The sequence below is a fragment of the Drosophila persimilis genome, unplaced genomic scaffold (genome assembly GCF_003286085.1).
Source record: "Drosophila persimilis strain 14011-0111.01,24,50 unplaced genomic scaffold, DperRS2 tig00000124-arrow-pilon, whole genome shotgun sequence".
NCBI classification, from domain to species: Eukaryota; Metazoa; Arthropoda; class Insecta; order Diptera; family Drosophilidae; genus Drosophila; species Drosophila persimilis.
Window position 1 is genome coordinate 2,569,866 of NW_020825294.1, and position 16,861 is coordinate 2,586,726.

The window sequence follows — 16,861 nt, forward strand, 5'->3', positions numbered from 1 at the left end:
TTCGATAAAAATCAAGAATAACAATTATAATAACAATTATAATAACAATTATTCAATAAAAATCAAGAATAACAATTATAATAACAATTATTCAATAAAAATCAAGAATAACAATTATAATAACGATTATTCAATAAAAATCAAGAATAACAATTATTCTATAAAAATCAAGAATAACAATTATAATAACAATTATAATAACAATTATTCAATAAAAATCAAGAATAACAATTATAATAACAATTATTCAATAAAAATCAAGAATAACAATTATAATAACAATTATAATAACAATTATTCAATAAAAATCAAGAATAACAATTATAATAACGATTATTCAATAAAAATCAAGAATAACAATTATAATAACGATTATTCAATAAAAATCAAGAATAACAATTATAATAACGATTATTCAATAAAAATCAAGAATAACAATTATCATAACAATTATAATAACAATTATAATAACAATTATTCAATAAAAATCAAGAATAACAATTATAATAACAATTATTCAATAAAAATCAAGAATAACAATTATAATAACGATTATTCAATAAAAATCAAGAATAACAATTATAATAACAATTATTCAATAAAAATCAAGAATAACAGTTATAATAACAATTATTCAAGAATAACAATTATAATAACAATTATTCTATAAAAATCAAGAATAACAATTATAATAACAATTATTCAATAAAAATCAAGAAAAACAATTATTCTATAAAAATCAAGAATAACAATTATTCAATAAAAATCAAGAATAACAATTATTCAATAAAAATCAAGAATAACAATTATTCAATAAAAATCAAAAATAAGAGTTATAATAACAATTATTCAATAAAAATCAAGAATAACAGTTATAATAACAATTATTCAAGAATAACAATTATAATAACAATTATTCTATTAAAATCAAGAATAACAATTATAATAACAATTATTCAATAAAAATCAAGAATAATAATATATGGAATGCGGCTAATTGTCGTCAACCGGTTATGACCAATAAATATTCGTTTTTGATATTCCTTGGAATATTACTAGCTATATAGATCTCTCAGTTTTGCCCACATAATTTTATATTATTAATGAATCAATTTTGTTCGAGATTAACTACTTTTATGTACTTGCATGTATTGTATTTTGACTAAAACACGGTTTAAAAATTAATGTAGCCAGCAAAATTGGGATTCATTGCTGTCAACCGGTTAAAGGAGGTCCTTACCCGATTCCAGTTCGGTAATCGATATGAGTGGTGCCCGCCAAATAGAAATTGTTTGAAAGTGAATGAGCGAAAAGGAGTTAAATGCAATCTATTGGAATATATGATACACGTAAGTACGATTTGAGAGCGAAATTAAAAAAACCTGCGTATTAAGGCTTCTAAACCCTTTGTTCTTAAAAATACACTAGAAAATTAGATTTAATAGATTGATGAAATTGACAAAATACATTTATACCGTAAATATACCGTAGGTTAAATGTTGACCTAAAAAAAGTTTTTTCTACAAGGTAACTACACGGTAACTACATTTTGTCACAACTGAACTACATATTTATGTAAAAACGTAAGCGTGTATGGATTGTAACGTAGTGAGCATGAAATGGTACGTCATTTGAACACTTGTTTGTCAACCTTAGTATGGACTTATAAATACCCTATTTTATATTCCAAGCTTATTTGAAACATTACTAATGACTCTTTCCCAGATTTGATTAGTTTCCCGTACGTATATTTCAATCCCGTTACCTATTCTATGGTTTTCTATCCGCGCCAGTGTAAAAATAATAGTACGGTCTATTACAGTCATGTAGAATGTCATGTAGAAATATACGTTATTAAATTTACAAATTTAATAACCGTTTAAGCTAAACAATTATTTTTTTTTAAATAATGCTTCAGAACTACCAATTTACCAGAAAATTGATTCATCGATAGGATAAAGTGGTGAGTTTCATTGATTCATATATTTATTTATATATCCTAAATTAGTTTTTAAAATTTTATTTTTTTTTAAGAATAACGTTAGATTTTTCTGCTTTTAAGCTTCTTTAGCATTTCAAGCAATTGAGAAGGTGAACTGGAAATAGCATAAAAAAATGTATTATTTGATAAAAGAAATTTATTCGATTTTAGATACATACCGGCTAGCGTTCTGCGGTGCCACAACATGATGCTGTCGGCTTTCCATATCAGTTTTGGGATCTGGAATTCTAGTATGCTCCTCTGAAGCCGTTGATTCTGGCTCTCTGACTGGAACCTTTTCGTACAATTGGGTTTCATCTGGCTCTGGAGTAGAATGTTGGAGAAGCATTTCCCTCATATCTGCAAGTTCAAAGGAATGTTAGTATCTTTTCTTGTACATTTGATGAAATCTTACTGAAATACTGATCGGCCATCATATACAAAGAATGGTAACTCATCTCGGGTGCCAGAGCTACGACCAGACCATCCATCTTCAGCTGCAAATTTTCAGCTCCCTTTTGCCGCTGATCATAATAGATATCCTCCTGTTGATACCCGTTATCGTTGTAGTCGTCATACAAGACCTCCAGCAGATCGCTGATCACATTTCGTGGGCCACCGGGACGAGCCTTGACCGACACGGGCTGGGCCAGCACCACGCCCAGAGCCAGCAGCAGCAGGGCAAAGACGAACAATCGATTGGTAAATTTGCACATACTCGTACTCGTACTCGTACTGCTTTTCAGCGCAGACAGGACCGTTGTGCTCTGACAGCGTGCGACGAATGACCATTCTGGTCGTGGTTCTACCACATAGACCAGAATGAGCCTGGACCGTGGACCAATGGATACTGGGATGCTGGGATGCTGAGACGCTGGGAGAAAAAAAACCCGATTTCTGGACACAGTTCAATGTCCGTCGACCAAAGACTTCCGCATTGCAAGGGAACTGTGGGAATATTTACTGAGGCTGGGATGCACATCTAATGCTTCCTAGCTGCCACATAGGAAAATGCTTTCTATACCTTAGACTCTGGATTTCTCGCCAGTATCACATTTCAGACCCCACCCAAATGGGTTCATTCTGAAAGTAGTAGCTAACCTAATAACCTCGATTTGATCTAAGCTCAATAGAAATCGTAAATCATCAAAAATATACTAATTTCTGGGGGATGTAATATATGTATGTTTGACGAAAATCTGTTGACTCTTCGAGTTAACGGCGCCCCACCGTGTGTTTCATTGTGTGTGATCAGGTGTGTCGTATGGTAGATCTATTGAACCAGGTTCAATGACCAATGACCAATCTCAGGCCCAGTCTGCATGGAGAATGCACTGCTCCCCACAGGAAGAGGCTGTGTGGATGTGGCTCTGCTGGAGCTTGAAGCTACAATTCAGAGTCTTTCTAACTGGAAACTGGTTTCGAATAGAAAAACCTGCAAAAATTATGGAGTTGCTGGCCTTTGTCTCTGGGTAATTGCTAATGCACGGCCTGTCCCTGCGCCTGTCCCAGTCCCCTGGCTCTGGGCTGTCAAGATTATATCTAGACTTATCCTTCAGCGCATCATCATTGAACCGTTAGACGGGTGCACCGACTATTGCTTCCGCATTTGCCTAAGGCAAGCAATCAGCATGGAGATTTGCAAATGTCATTAGCAGCTCGGGATTACGTTTCTGTATTTATTTGTTAGATGATAGGCTCAGCGCAGCTTAATTTTAGAGTGTGCAAAAGTATGTAGTTGTATGTATTTAATCTAAAACTAACATTTAGGCTTTCATTTAGTAGCAGTCTGGAAGTTCTCATTCGCGTCAATAGCCTTCGATCTGGCGGCACGCCCCGTAGCTGTCGCGTCTTTCGCCCCGGGCACAGCGTGCCAGACCATCCCTGAGAAGGGTCTTGGAGTCGCCCAGATCATCGGACAGCAGATCGAAGCTGATGATATCCGTTTCCAGCAAATGCTTCGGCTCCACCTGGGTGGGCTCTTCATCCAGCTGCCAGCTTCGGGCTTCGTTCAGGACATAGGCCGGGGCATCGATGGGCGGATACAGGGCATTGGCCTGGCCACTAAGATCGCTCCGATAGATGGGCACGCTGATGGAGCGTGGGTGGGCTGCCTGGGCGTACTCGCCGCCAGCCAGGCGGTTGGTCTCCAAGTAGGTGTCGCCTCTCAGGGCGCGCGAGTTGCGAAAGTAATGGGATCCGGGCTGATTGTAGCTCTCGAGTAGGTTCGATCCTGCAGCACTGCTTGTGGCTGGCACCGGCGGCAGAGCTTGGATAAGCTCGGGCTCTGCCTCCAGGTGGAAGGGCTTGATCAGCTGCGGCATGTGTATCAGTTGCGGGGGCAACACATCCACCTGTTGGCGCTGCAGACGCTGCGCCTGCTCCGTGTCACTGGCCGAGATGTCCACATGATAGGGCGTGCGTCCCTCAATGAACTCGGGCAGGGCCACCAACGGCTGCGATGGCTGCTGCTCCTGCTGTTGCTGCAGCCTCTGGAGCTGGTTTCTTTGGTAGAAAGACTTCAGCGAGGGGCCTCGTTGTGGGCTCTTGCGTTTGCTGCTCTTGGTCGCTGCTCCACGGCTAAGCAAATCCAGTAGACTAAGGCTCTCCTGCGGTCCCGGTGGGATAAGTAGTATCATGAAGTTCTCCAGGTCGGCCCGGATGTTGTATTGCCCCTCCTGTCGCTGATCGTAAGTGACAGTGCGACGACGCAGTGCCTCATCGTCCCCACTGCCGCCGGCAATCGGCGGTGGCTGCAGTAGAATCGACTGGGACGACTCGGCCGCTTGAGCTGGGGCAATTGCCGGAAATTGCTCTTCCTTGATCAAAGTGCTCTGCTCCACCACACTGGCGGTGGTGGTGGTCGGGGACAGCTTCTCTGTGGTGCTGGAGACTAAGTGGGACGCAGTCGTCGCTGCCCCCAGCAGCAGCAGCAGCGTGAAAGTCTTCCAGATCATATTGGGATGTGGGATGGGTTCCGCCTCACGTTCTTAACTCTCGCGCTTCTGCCTCGCAACTGATTCCACGATCGTCGGGAGCGCTTCGACGTTGTATCGCCGCCAGCGCAGGCGCAACTTTCATATCTGGCTCTGCCGACTTCGCTGCTACTGTGGCTGACTGGCTGGCTTTCTTCTCTCGCTCGATTCTCGATGCCCGATCTCGATCCGATGTTTGCTTTTGTCCATTCCACTTACTTATTCCTTGTTTCTTTTTGTTCTGCCGTGCCCATTTCGGCTGCGTGACTTGGGAGCTCTCTGTTTATTGATATTGCTCAACGGTCAGCCGTTAGCCGATGGTGCGGGCGAGGCGGTGGAGGCGTCTTTCTTGGTTCTCACCGGCCCGGCTCGCACAGTGGGACGTGAATTCAATTTTCACGCCAATTAGCTAATGAGGAAGCATTCCGTTCGAAGCTTCGGCTAATAGCCAAAGCACGTACTCAAGTTGGTCAGTGTCAGCTGAGCAAATGATTCCAAAAACCGAACGTGGGGATTCTGTTAAAACGAGCTTTATGGAAACAACAAATATAGGAGCAGCGTATACATATCATAGCATAGAAAATTAAAATAAATATTTGTAACAGCGCCAAGCTTCAAATAGAAACCCAGAGAGAACGTTCTGGATCATAGGATATCCGCTAGTCCGATGGGCTTTACATATACATATGTATATAATTGCATTTCATTATTGAATGTAGACTATTTGAATCCGATTTGATGGATTTAGCAATTTACATATATACATTTTGTATCCAACAAAATATGCGCATGTCTGGTACGTTTAGGTATCTTCAAAGTGATTAGTTTTGTAAAGAAACTGTCTGCTCATAAAGCTGTCTCGCCAAGGAACCATAAAATACTACTTAAAAACACTGTGATTCATATAAGAAATATGCTTGGTATTCACAACTACTAGGGAACCATGCCTCCCATTCTGGAATTTCAATGATAATCCTTACTCAGATCGACACTCCTATTTGGGTGCATTTCAAAGCAAAATTGCTGGGTACGAAAACCTCTCAAATTGTTAGCTCTGCGATCTGAAATCTAGATAAAAGTCATATTTCACTGCTCATACCGAGCGAGCTCTCAAGCATCTCAAAATACAATTTGGGATTTTAAACATATTGTGTTTTATTTTGTTTACTGTCTTGTTGTTTTACACTCACTGTGATAGAGGGGTGTGGTGTGGTGGGGGCGTAGGTTTCATACCATAAGCGTGCTGTGGCGCTATGGACGACGTCACATTACAGTTGAATGACATTGAGGTTGGTTTTTTAAGAATAATAAATACCTTTGTTTTTCTAAGTAATTAGAGGTCTTTGCGGTTATTTGTTGTTAGAAATAGTACATATTGCTGTGTTGCGTGTGTCTATGTGTACAGTATAGTGTAGTGTATAGCAGAACAATTACAAAATAATGGAACAATGGAAATAAATTAAGCTAGCACATAGAAGTCATTCGATTATGTCTAGTCGAATAAAACAACGCTGAACATATCGGTTACCTATCAGAGGCCAAAGGAAGCGAACCTGGTTTTTAAATTTACATTGAATTCTTTCTTTTTTATGTTTGAAATTAGGTCTTAAGTAGTAGTATACGTGAAATAAAATAATTGTAAATGTCTAACCTAGATGATGTTGTATACTGGTCTGTTCGGTGTTGCGTTAAGGTTTCGATTAGTAGAGTTAATGCACTGGAACTTGTATGGCCTATCAGATATACGTTTACGAGTAACATTTGGGTCAAATCTTATCTGCGGATTACACCACTTGTCATGATTAATAGTTAAGTCCAAATAAAGCTAAAAATGCTGCCCTAAGTGAAGGGAGAGTTGCAATTGTGCGACTTTTGAAAGAGAGCATTACACAAATAATTTCTGAATAAAAGACCAAAACAAGTTCCAACATAAGGATGGATAATACTAGGATCAAGCAAATTTTTAAATTAAATTCTAACTATGAAAAATATACATAATCTCATAAATCGTTTAACTAAACAGCCTCCATGATGAACAGAAGAACATGAAAAAGAACTCTTGACCGAAAACAAAATGAGCAAACAATTTGACATAAGCACGCGCACAAGGAGCCGACAACTAATCCTCCTTCTTGAGTGGTTCCTCAGGTTTCAGATGCAATTCCGGTTCCAGAAGCATCTTCTTCCGTTTCAGGAATTCCTCTTCCGGCAGCCGTTTGTGCACCGTGAAGCAGACGCGATTGAAGTGGTCGCACATTTGGTTGACAACACTGGCCCCGTAGTGCCAATGGGTCAGTGTGGTCACAATCAGCAGTAGGTAGAGCAGCGGCCTCTCCAGCAGCGGTATCCACATGCTCAACAGCAGGGAGAAGGCAAACATGGGTGTCTGCCAGTGCCAGGCCTCGCAGCGCGTCACCGACATTTGCGAGACAATCAAGCGGCACTATAATTAAGAGAGAGTGTGAAAAACAATAAGCAAATGTTTTGGCCTGGATCACATCTAATTATTATAATTATTCTTCAAACAGACTTAAATTTGTGGAATTATTTCGTGTTTTTTTGTCGAGTTTCTTGCAAGGGTTAGGCATTATCGAGTATTGTTAAATTTGTTACTTAGAATCTGTTGAATATATGGATCATTCTCGTGTGGAAAGACGAAGATGCCACGATCACGCTTTAGGTAACGATAGGCGCGATCTTGATACCAGCCATAGATTTGATTTTCGGTCATTGGCTGTGCCGTGGGATGATCTACTTTCTGTGTCAGCACAACGTCCTCGCTGCTGCTTTGTCTCCTGGCGTCAGTCAGTCTGCCAGCTACCTTTAACGACTCCGGATCGAGCTTCTCACGAATTTGGCGAATCTCCTCCGGAGTGCAATTAAAATACGGCCAATCGTGACGAGCGTAGAACTTGAGGGTCAACGGACGCTCATAGTCGGCGGCCGTCGTGTAAATAGTATCCTTAGCTTCATCTCCCTCCATCTGTCCCTGCAGCCCCTCCTTTTGTGCAGCATCATTCGCACATCGCCGACCACCGCAACAAAAGGGCGGCATTGCAAATAGTTTTTGTTTTTTACGTGTTTTTATCGACTTGACGTCGGTATGAATGTCGTTTTGGGGCAATTCGACTGGCTCATTAAAGGCCTGTTACTGCGCTGACAGTAAACACATGGGGCTCCAGTGACTAACAACTAACAACCGATGTTGACACACTCGTCGTTCCTTATCTATATGATTCAGCGCACCCGCGACACAGTTCGATAACAGCCAATGGCAGTAGGTGAAGGGGTGGAATGACTTACGCTGACATTCGAGAAGATGGTGCCGCTGAGCATGAATATGGCTCGAGGATCCGTCTCCATGATGTTGTTGGGTGAGATGTACGGCCAGAGCAGCAGGATGATGAAATATGAGACAAATGGCCACATGGGACGGATTGCTTCCCATGGGGATAACAGGCGGCCTGTGCGTTGGGCATAGGAGCTGTGTAAAACACGGGAATTACTAATTACTAAATGCCTTAAGATCTCTAGGTCTCAAGTCTCACTTGTAAACGTTGATGATGACTAGCGGGAGATTGGCCATGGCACTCACATGGAGTACGGCTTCCATAACATTACCCAACGGCAGGGTTCCGTAGGAGCCCAAGGACAGCTCGAACTTCCAACGCTCGAAACCCAACCACCAGGTGATCAAGTACATTGCAGTGCTGCCCCACATGCTGAGGTCGTAGCCCCAGGGGAGATACAATATACCCGTATTGTACTTCTCCCAATGGGAAACAAAGAAGTTGAAGTAGACCGTCAGGCAGACATAGTACATTCGCATCGGTCGCACGGAATAGACCCTGCTCCGACCGAATATGCTGTAGAGGCATGTGGGTATCAGCATGGCTGTGTACGAGTCGAGGCCATGATCGAAAAGTTCGCCCAGTGGCCCAGACAGGCCGATCCGGCGCGCCTGCTTGCCATCAATCCCGTCCAGAGTGTAGGCGAGGAAGATGTTCACTGCCGTGCACAGCCAGACCCATGATGGTATCGGGGTGGTGTCCTCCTCCCCCGAGCTGGCCTCGAAATTCCAATCATAATAGGAGAGCAGGACCAGATTCATGGCACTAAACAGGAAGCCCAGGAACGTCATTAAATTGGGCGCAAACCAGCGCGGGAAGAACTGAAATAGGCCGACAAGAGGCATTAGTCGATTAAAAATATTGATTTTTTTGTAATCAAGCAATGCCTGTTGGCTACCAACCTTGACGAGCCAATCCCAGAATGGATGCATTACGTACTGGCTCAGAGGGGAGGTGTCTATGGCGCTGTACTGTAAGAAATATGTACATAAGCGTACAGAAATGGTTAATGAGAATGATATTACAATGCTTTCGTATGTTCATCAGGTACACGAACTATAAATAGATGGTCTATAAAGAACTGGTTTTGATCCATCCTTCTTCACATTCTCTACCTACCTTATAGTTGTCGAATCCATTGATTTGCGACCGGCTCAGGTATTTGTAATCCATAATTCTCTTAAATAATTCGTGCATTTTATGGGTTTTGGGTGGCGTGACGCACGTGCAGGCAGGGTAGTACCAAATCGGGAATCTAAACTATTTTAATCTACTCGGAAAACACGCGAGCCAAGACGCTGAGAGAAGCGGCGGAGTGGAGTGGGGTTTGATAATAGCAGCGCCTGATGTTAATTAAATGATTTTTAGCACATTTTTGTAAAGATTTGCACCGTACACCGAGTGAAAATGAATTGAAATAACTATAGCGCAGGCTCCGGTTCAGCTCGCATTTTTATTGTTTTTAAAAATTGTTATTTATTGCAAAAAAAAACTATGCTGCCGCCGGCTGCAGTGTGGCCAGATCGGGCTTATCGATCAAATATACGGTCTGACCCTCAAAAATATACCGCCTCATTTTAAAAATATACCGAAAAATAGCCCATTAAGCCCCCCCTCGATTTAAACAGCTCAACGACTTGAGGTAAATGGCGGAATGTAATGGTGTATGTAAGATCTTCTCATAGATGCATGCCATTTCTTCTGAACTTCAAAAAAACCACAATATCTTTCAACTGAAGTGCGTTATATTGATTCAATTTTCAATAACTCCTGTATAATCTTAAAATACACACTTGGTCTACAATGGGTTAATCGTTGTCTGTCAAGGATTGGAAACCATATTCCTCGATTTTGATATTCGATTTGATATTTCTAGCTAGCTAGGACTTCCATACCTGTACACATAATTTTATTCGATTGATAGATCAATTTTCTACAAGACATGCTTATTTGAATTACTCCGTTTTATTGCATTTTTTTTTTCTGAAATAAAATTTCAACAAACAAAGTCAAAGCACAAAAATGTACAAAAATTTAAGTTTGCCTTGAATGTTTCGTCATTCTTGCTGGTCAACAGGTATCCGCTATGAGGATGGACCTCTTTACACCCTATTTCACTTAAGTAACATTAAAATTCTGTTTTCCAAGCTTATTTGGAACATTTCTAATGATAGTTTCACAGTTTGACATGTCTTAGACCTATTTAGTCATTTGATAGTTTCCTATATATATGTATATATATATACATATATGAATATATGTATATATCCCGGTACTTATTCTTGGTCTGACTTGGTTCGGCATTCATTGGATTTCTATAATATCCTTTTCCCTAGGGTTGCATGTTGCCCATGTCGCGGGACTAATTAACAATTGTTAATTAATTTGCCTTTCATGTAGTTTTATTTTAATATCGATGTATTTTATTTGCTGGACTTGTATGCAAAATAATTTATTCACATTAATTGTCAGAATACCTACCCGACAACTTATTCAACTGGCGATTAGTTATCGCCGAATGGAAAATTCCAATTTTTGATTTAAAACTGTTTGGATGGGCTGTATTTATTGTAAGGACGTTTCAAAAATTCGTGTTAGGTTACTTAACAAATCACATTGCGTAAAAAACATACAAAAGAAACTACACATAAACTAATTGTATCTTTGAATTAACTAATTCCCATAACAAAATGTGTCTAAAAGAAATTTAGGGTCTTAAAACAAATTGATTTAAATAACGCTTAACGCCACTGCAGCTGGAACTTGTGTATATATAATTATATATATATATTTATAGTATGCATCCTGATTAGTATAGTTGCTCTAGTAAATTCGCTACATATGCCGATTAATCGAGTAGATTGACTTAGATTCAGTTTGATTTCTTTGGATTTTTTTTGCGTATATTCCCGGGACACCCGGCGGCGCTGAGGAGATGCAACTTCCAGCCGCCATCCACAGGTAAGTGCACATCGTCATGGCAGAGTGGACACCGAGCCGCACCAGTTTTCAGTTCTAAAGAGCGAAACATTATCAATATTAAACGATCGTAATAGACTGGTTAAATGCGCATTCTTACCACGACAATAATCCTCCATCTGATGCAGTTCGTAGAGCTGCTTGTGCACCGATTCCGTACAGCGGGTGCAGACCACATAGCTCTCCTTGGCATCGCATTCCGCTGTGCAATAAAATGAATATCAACCCATTGGATCTGATGGATGTCTGATTTCTTTAACTTACTGGTCAGGTGATAGTTGAGCGCAGCTACCTCCAGCACTTGACTGCATTGTGGGCACTTTGTGAGAAACGGACAGGCCTTCCAGTAGTGTCGATCCAGTTGGGTGGCATCACTTCCAGCACACGACCAGTTACAAAAAGGACAATGTCTGAAAGAATAAGATCTATGTATTAACACTTAAAAAAAGGAAAGGCAGCTCTCATTACGAACATCTTGGGTGTGTTGTCCTCGGTGGATTCCGAATTGGAGGCAGACCCCTTTCGAGAATTCGATGCGGATAGCATGGAACGTTTCAGCTGTTCATTGTATTGCTGTTTTCCGTTGCAACTGGCATATCCGTTGCTGGAACTGGCAGCAAGGCCCAGCCCCTGGCCGCTTTTACTCTTAAGCAGACGCGAGGCATCCGAACTGGTTGTGGGCTTGTCTGTCGGTGGAGTGGCTGCATCTCCGGAACTGTGTCCCCCCACATATTTGCTGGCCTCGAGCAGCTCCTGCTTGCGGTCCAGGTCCAGCTTGTCAAATTCGGTGAACAGTTGTCTGTAGAGGAGATTGCGACGAGTGATGTCGTCGTCGGGAGGCAGCTGCTTGCGCACCATGCGAGGATTGATCTTGTAGACAAGAAGGAGAATGCGTTCTGCCACCTTGCGCACGGGCTCGGCTGGATGATGGATACCAGAACAGCCGCATTCTGAGAGTGCCCGGCAGGTCAGTCCACTGTGCTTGTCCGTGCTGATGCCCTGGGTATGCACCAACTGCTCGAGCATTTGAAGGCGGCTCATGGCCAAACGCTGATGGGTGCCGGAGCCTACGCTGCGTGAGAGGGCCGGAGCCACCAGACTCTGCTCGGCTACTTCCGGACAGGCGGCAATGCTGAGTATGGTGTGCTGGGCCAGGGTGTGCAGGCGGGCCGAAGGATCGCCGGACTTGGCCAGCAGCTCGGGCAGCAGGCGGTCCACACAGCGTGCAACCTCACTGGGCGAGACACGTCCTGGCACATATTCCAGAAACAGGACGCGGACCGTTTCTGTGGCCTGGCTAAAGACGGAATAGACTGCGTCTCGCACGGCTCGATGAAGCAGCAGGGCAGCACTGCGTGCCACCTTATTCGGACTGGCTGCGTGCTCATTGCTGGGTACCTCTACCACCTCCAGCTCCTTTAGAAAGTTTCGCAGTCTCATCAAACCATCCTCTCGATCCTGAAACTGCCGCGAATAGAATTGCTCCACCTAAACGAAACATTTAGCTCAAATGGTGTTTTGTGAATTGTCGTGGGTGCAAATATTCTTACCAACTCACTGCCAAAGACCAGAATGGGAAGGGCTGCCTGGCGACGTTCGCGATCGTTGAGGCGCGAACGTCCCCGGTTTGGATCGGCTTCCAGCAGGGCATTGCCTTGGCATTCCCTTAAAAATTCATTAGTATTTGAACTTAACGATTTTTGTTTTGTGGTTACGGAATGGCAAGGTTTACGGTTTACAGTTTACGTTTACGGTTAGAAACGCATTAGAAAAAAGAAAGTAAAACGTACATCAATCAACAAAAGATTTCAAAACATCGACTCTCGATGTCTATCATGCAACACAACACAGTTATTTGTTTAAACCTTATCTACGCACAAGAATTGCCTATAATAAAGTTGCACTGCGTTACTCACTGTCTTAATGTAGGTATGGCGCGCTCCTCGTAGTCCTCGTATGAGTTGCGCGGAACACTCTTGTTGCGTCGCCGCAGGGATCCCTGCCGGCTGCACATGGGCGAACTGTGGCGCGATGGTAGGCGCGGCGATTGAGGTATCTCGTCATGGGACTTCCGCCAACCACCAGTATGTGTGGGCGTGGCATGCAGGGCTGATGGTACTGTTGGGGCTGGGACAGATGACGCTGGCACGGCCACCACACTTTCATTGCTAGCCTGTCCCAAAGAACCGTCTGTCGAAGATTTATCGTCCTGACTCTGGCTGGTAATGCTCTTGGGACTTAGGGCCGCCTCAGCCAAGGCGTGAGCTACTTCCTGAAGGCTCGGAGCTGGAGGCAGACTGGGCTTTCCTCCGGCATAGATCTCACAGCTCTGATCATTCGAGCTCTGGACGCCCTGGGACTCCAGGAGCTGCTGCACTTGCAGCTGCCTGAGAACAGATGCTCGATACATTTCCATCTGCTCCTTCCTTAGCTTGGCTGTAGTGAAGTCCTCCTGCTGCACCGCTTGTCTTTTGGCCAGCGAATAGCGTCCCAAACGCTCTCCCGCCGTCCGCAGTGCTGTCATGCAGAGCTTCAGCTTCCGGGCGTATTCAAATCTTTCCGAGCTGACCGCCAGAGTTTTACGCTGTTCCAGTTCCCTGATGTACTTCACAATGGACTCCTCCACGTACATGGAGAAGAGCAGGTCATCACAAATGGAGGCCAGCGCTAATTCCCCGGTGGCCGTGTCCAGGGGTGGGGCCTCGCTGCCAATGTGATCCTCGCCATTCCCGTTGCCGTTGCCATTGCTACCAGTGCCCACGTCCAGGTCCTCGCCCAGCACATTGACGGCCAGCAGGGAGATCTGCCCCGTTCTGTTGTACTCATTGTCTTGGGATCCGATGAGGCGCAGCTTCAGATGTGTGCCCCGCCTCGGCGTGACGGTAACGCTCTGCAGCTCCCGGGACTTGTAGTTTGTGTTGGCATTATCGGCCAGAGCCACAAAACCAAGGAAATCAAAGTATTGCGAGGACGGGGTGCTGGGTAAAGACTTGGGTGAATAGTGCAGCCAGAGCTCAACTTTCTCAGCTGTCGATGGAAAGAGAATATCATCAGTTCCGTTCCGTTCCTTCATAAGAGAACTTTGCACTTCAACTTACGTATGAGATACTGGTGGGCTAGCAGTTGTATGCGGTAGATCTTCGCCGGCTGCTGGAAACGTAGAATTATATCATGCGTGGTCAAGCTGCCGTCCACCGTACTCCTCCAGCCGTGCACAGTGGGTCCATGTGTATTCAGTTCGCTGGCCGGAAAGTTGACATCCTCATCTAAAAATATCAACAAAATTTCAAAGTCAGCATTACTGTGCAGTCGACGGGAGAGCGGCTGAGCAGCTCAACAGCTGCTCGAAGAGCACGCTCTCTTTGGTGCCTCTCTCTTAGTGTGAGCCACGCACACCTAAAAAAGCTTATCTCTCTGCTCTTTCTGTACCAATTACAAATGGAGTGCAAGGGTATGTACGTTTGTTCACAGTCACTGCTGCATGTCCGTTTCTCGTCCCCTGGATTGTGGTACTACACCTGGCTGTTATGTACTGTTCCCATCGAGTATCTATATAATTAGCGTTGTTTAGATAGTCCGCGTGGGCTTTGTTCTACATATTAATCTGGTTAGAGGGTATCCAATAGTCGGAATGGCGACAATTCTCTTCGAACTCACTCCCAAATTGTTTATTCTGTTTTGTATTTAAGCAACGTGCCAGCCTTGTGTGGATTTAGTCGCTCTTTAGTCGCTCTGCGCAACAAATTTAAGCAAAAAATCATGGCAGAGGGATCCACCGGAGCCACCGCCTGGCTGCAGGTACAAAGTTTGTTGAACAGCATTAATCATATGCTGATCTTCTTGGTGGCCACCTTCTTCTTTGTCCTGGCCCGCAGCCTGGACTTCAAGGATACGGCAATGCACATGTTTATGACCGGAATTGGTGTGAGTACCGCCTTGACAAGTACCTGAACACAATAATCCCCAGTTTTCATAGTGCCGTCATATCAGCGATTATCTTATCGATCCAACTAATTATTCTGTTCACTTCTCTTGGGACAGTTCCACGTCCTTATCGCCCAGGCCATGATGTCCCACTATAAGGTTAACCCCATCACCCGCTGGCTGTCACACCGCAACAAGTCGCGTTTCCATGGCATTCTGCAAATCATCGGCGGCGCAATGGTCCTACTTGGGGGCCTGGGCAAGTTCTCCAACAAGGAGGTTCACTTCAACACCTGGCATGGGAGAGTTGGTGAGTGGCTTTCGGTTAAACTTTGTGCCTCATTGACTTGTTGGCGCTAATCGATGTATGTTTCTTGTGTTGCAGGATCCGCTGCTACCTTTTTTTGCGCCGCCAGTATTGTGGGTGGTCTGGCCAACTATTTCCAGCCAAAGTTGGCCCTAAAGTTGTTCCCCCCCTCGGAGCTGCGTTTCCGCCACAATCTGTTCGGCCTGGTCACCTATTCCCTGGGCATGGGAGCCATCTACCTGGGCTACTACTCGAAATTCTTCACGAAACATGTGGACAATGACTTCATTCCCGGCATGATGCTGGTCACATCGCTGGTCTATGTTTTGACCATAATTTCCCCCGTTTCATCGCTGTTGAGCAAGCTGAAGTATAGGCGGCAGAAAAAGCAGGAGAAGGTCAAGTAAATAACTCTGTCACATCTGCTGAAGGCAAAGGGAAAGGCTACGGAGGCTATTTGGGAGGAGTGTTTGGGAGTATCTATCAAAATAAAACGCTTGGCCCAGTGCCAATAGTAAATCCATGTCCGCATCTCTAATTGAATATGCAGACACCGAAAGAGCCAGACATATTATGACAATCTGTCAAAATGACCATGATATATGGTGGTTGCAGTGGGTTTAGACCCTTTCAAAGGTGATGTCAGTCAATTTTTTATAAGAAACAAAACACAAGGTAGTTCTTTTTCATGTTTAGACTTGATCTAGGGTATAGTTGCTAGCTAGCTTTCTCGATTCTCTGTGCAATGTTCCATAACAAATTATCTGGAACTGTGGCAAATTTAAAACTTTGCTTGGCTCCCCACTCCCCAAACTAATCTGGTTTCCATAATGTCTTTAAGTCTATCCAAAATTCTCTTTAATATCTAACGTCCCGCTCAACCAGACGCACATAGTTTTTGCGTGCTGTATTGATTTCTCAAGTGCACCCAAATGCGAATACGACACGGTTAAAGGGGGCGGGGCGGTGAACGGATGCTTACATGCAGAACAGCAGCAGTCGCTAAAACAAAATGAAAGAAAAAAATCATATAACAAAACACAAAATAAACAAAATTATATGAAGAAAGTATAGCAGGTAAAATGAATTGTTATGCTTGGGAGTATTCCATGGCGCCGCTTGTTTACCTGAGGCAAATACTACATTAAATGGTATTTTCTTGGCCATTCTGAAGATTTAAAATCACACGAAACTATGTTGCGGGACATGCACACCGCCACGACCAGGCGCACACGGCAGACTTTATAAATAACGTTTAATAAGTTTAAAAAAACTTAAAACAATCACGACCCTAGAGCAGACGGCCAGTGCTGTAGAGCTGAAAAACAATTGATGGTGCTATCGA

General features: G+C 43.4%; 6 protein-coding genes across 8 annotated transcripts; 1 reads left to right on the forward strand and 5 right to left on the reverse strand.

Moving 5' to 3' along the window:
• Positions 1-2,041: 2,041 nt before the first annotated feature.
• On the reverse strand, positions 2,042-3,104 carry LOC6593965. The gene is made up of 3 exons (XM_002018914.2): positions 2,397-3,104; positions 2,161-2,341; positions 2,042-2,096 (listed from the first exon to the last, which is right to left on the reverse strand). Exons 1-3 carry the CDS (start codon positions 2,695-2,697, stop codon positions 2,042-2,044), a joined length of 537 nt encoding a protein of 178 aa, XP_002018950.1. The 5' UTR covers positions 2,698-3,104.
• Positions 3,105-3,648: 544 nt separating this feature from the next.
• LOC6593964 lies at positions 3,649-4,967 on the reverse strand. Its single transcript, XM_026987666.1, has one exon. It carries the CDS (start codon positions 4,936-4,938, stop codon positions 3,790-3,792), a length of 1,149 nt encoding a protein of 382 aa, XP_026843467.1. The 5' UTR covers positions 4,939-4,967; the 3' UTR covers positions 3,649-3,789.
• Positions 4,968-6,093: 1,126 nt separating this feature from the next.
• Positions 6,094-9,783, reverse strand: LOC6593963 (ethanolaminephosphotransferase 1). Of its 2 annotated transcripts, none has more exons than XM_026987813.1 (5): positions 9,426-9,783; positions 9,209-9,277; positions 8,505-9,127; positions 8,260-8,440; positions 6,094-7,399 (listed from the first exon to the last, which is right to left on the reverse strand). In XM_026987813.1, exons 1-5 carry the CDS (start codon positions 9,501-9,503, stop codon positions 7,076-7,078), a joined length of 1,275 nt encoding a protein of 424 aa, XP_026843614.1. In that variant the 5' UTR covers positions 9,504-9,783; the 3' UTR covers positions 6,094-7,075. The 2 variants fall into 2 exon arrangements, with proteins under 2 accessions (XP_026843614.1, XP_026843615.1); XM_026987814.1 differs by having other exon boundaries at positions 9,209-9,272; positions 9,426-9,509.
• On the reverse strand, positions 7,434-8,245 carry LOC113565527. Its single transcript, XM_026987816.1, has one exon. It carries the CDS (start codon positions 8,009-8,011, stop codon positions 7,544-7,546), a length of 468 nt encoding a protein of 155 aa, XP_026843617.1. The 5' UTR covers positions 8,012-8,245; the 3' UTR covers positions 7,434-7,543.
• Positions 9,784-10,869: 1,086 nt separating the features above from the next.
• Positions 10,870-16,780, reverse strand: LOC6593324 (centrosomal protein of 104 kDa). Of its 2 annotated transcripts, none has more exons than XM_002018910.2 (8): positions 16,644-16,780; positions 14,384-14,551; positions 13,202-14,312; positions 12,836-12,950; positions 11,758-12,773; positions 11,550-11,695; positions 11,386-11,487; positions 10,870-11,321 (listed from the first exon to the last, which is right to left on the reverse strand). In XM_002018910.2, the coding sequence occupies exons 1-8, from the start codon at positions 16,681-16,683 to the stop codon at positions 11,179-11,181; spliced, it is 2,841 nt and encodes a 946-aa protein (XP_002018946.1). In that variant the 5' UTR covers positions 16,684-16,780; the 3' UTR covers positions 10,870-11,178. The 2 variants fall into 2 exon arrangements, with proteins under 2 accessions (XP_002018946.1, XP_026843534.1); XM_026987733.1 differs by having other exon boundaries at positions 12,836-12,974.
• LOC6593325 (cytochrome b561 domain-containing protein 2) lies at positions 15,017-16,039 on the forward strand. Its single transcript, XM_002018911.2, has 3 exons — positions 15,017-15,209; positions 15,327-15,519; positions 15,595-16,039. The coding sequence occupies exons 1-3, from the start codon at positions 15,045-15,047 to the stop codon at positions 15,921-15,923; spliced, it is 687 nt and encodes a 228-aa protein (XP_002018947.1). The 5' UTR covers positions 15,017-15,044; the 3' UTR covers positions 15,924-16,039.
• Positions 16,781-16,861: the final 81 nt, after the last annotated feature.

Coding starts and splice junctions, on each gene's coding strand:
- LOC6593325 (XM_002018911.2), top strand. CDS start 15,045: ATGGCAGAGGGATCCACCGGAGCCACCGCCTGGCTGCAGGTACAAAGT. Junction 15,210..15,326: donor TGTTTATGACCGGAATTGGT/GTGAGTACCGCC, acceptor CTCTTGGGACAG/TTCCACGTCCTTATCGCCCA. Junction 15,520..15,594: donor CACCTGGCATGGGAGAGTTG/GTGAGTGGCTTT, acceptor CTTGTGTTGCAG/GATCCGCTGCTACCTTTTTT.
- LOC6593965 (XM_002018914.2), bottom strand. CDS start 2,697: ATGTGCAAATTTACCAATCGATTGTTCGTCTTTGCCCTGCTGCTGCTG. Junction 2,342..2,396: donor GATGGCCGATCAGTATTTCA/GTAAGATTTCAT, acceptor TTGAACTTGCAG/ATATGAGGGAAATGCTTCTC. Junction 2,097..2,160: donor GCACCGCAGAACGCTAGCCG/GTATGTATCTAA, acceptor TGCTATTTCCAG/TTCACCTTCTCAATTGCTTG.
- LOC6593964 (XM_026987666.1), bottom strand. CDS start 4,938: ATGATCTGGAAGACTTTCACGCTGCTGCTGCTGCTGGGGGCAGCGACG.
- LOC6593324 (XM_026987733.1), bottom strand. CDS start 16,683: ATGGCCAAGAAAATACCATTTAATGTAGTATTTGCCTCAG. Junction 14,552..16,643: donor TAATGTAGTATTTGCCTCAG/GTAAACAAGCGG, acceptor TGATATTTTTAG/ATGAGGATGTCAACTTTCCG. Junction 14,313..14,383: donor AGCCCACCAGTATCTCATAC/GTAAGTTGAAGT, acceptor TTCCATCGACAG/CTGAGAAAGTTGAGCTCTGG.
- LOC6593963 (XM_026987813.1), bottom strand. CDS start 9,503: ATGCACGAATTATTTAAGAGAATTATGGATTACAAATACCTGAGCCGG. Junction 9,278..9,425: donor ATGGATTCGACAACTATAAG/GTAGGTAGAGAA, acceptor TATTTCTTACAG/TACAGCGCCATAGACACCTC. Junction 9,128..9,208: donor TCTGGGATTGGCTCGTCAAG/GTTGGTAGCCAA, acceptor GGCCTATTTCAG/TTCTTCCCGCGCTGGTTTGC.
- LOC113565527 (XM_026987816.1), bottom strand. CDS start 8,011: ATGCCGCCCTTTTGTTGCGGTGGTCGGCGATGTGCGAATGATGCTGCA.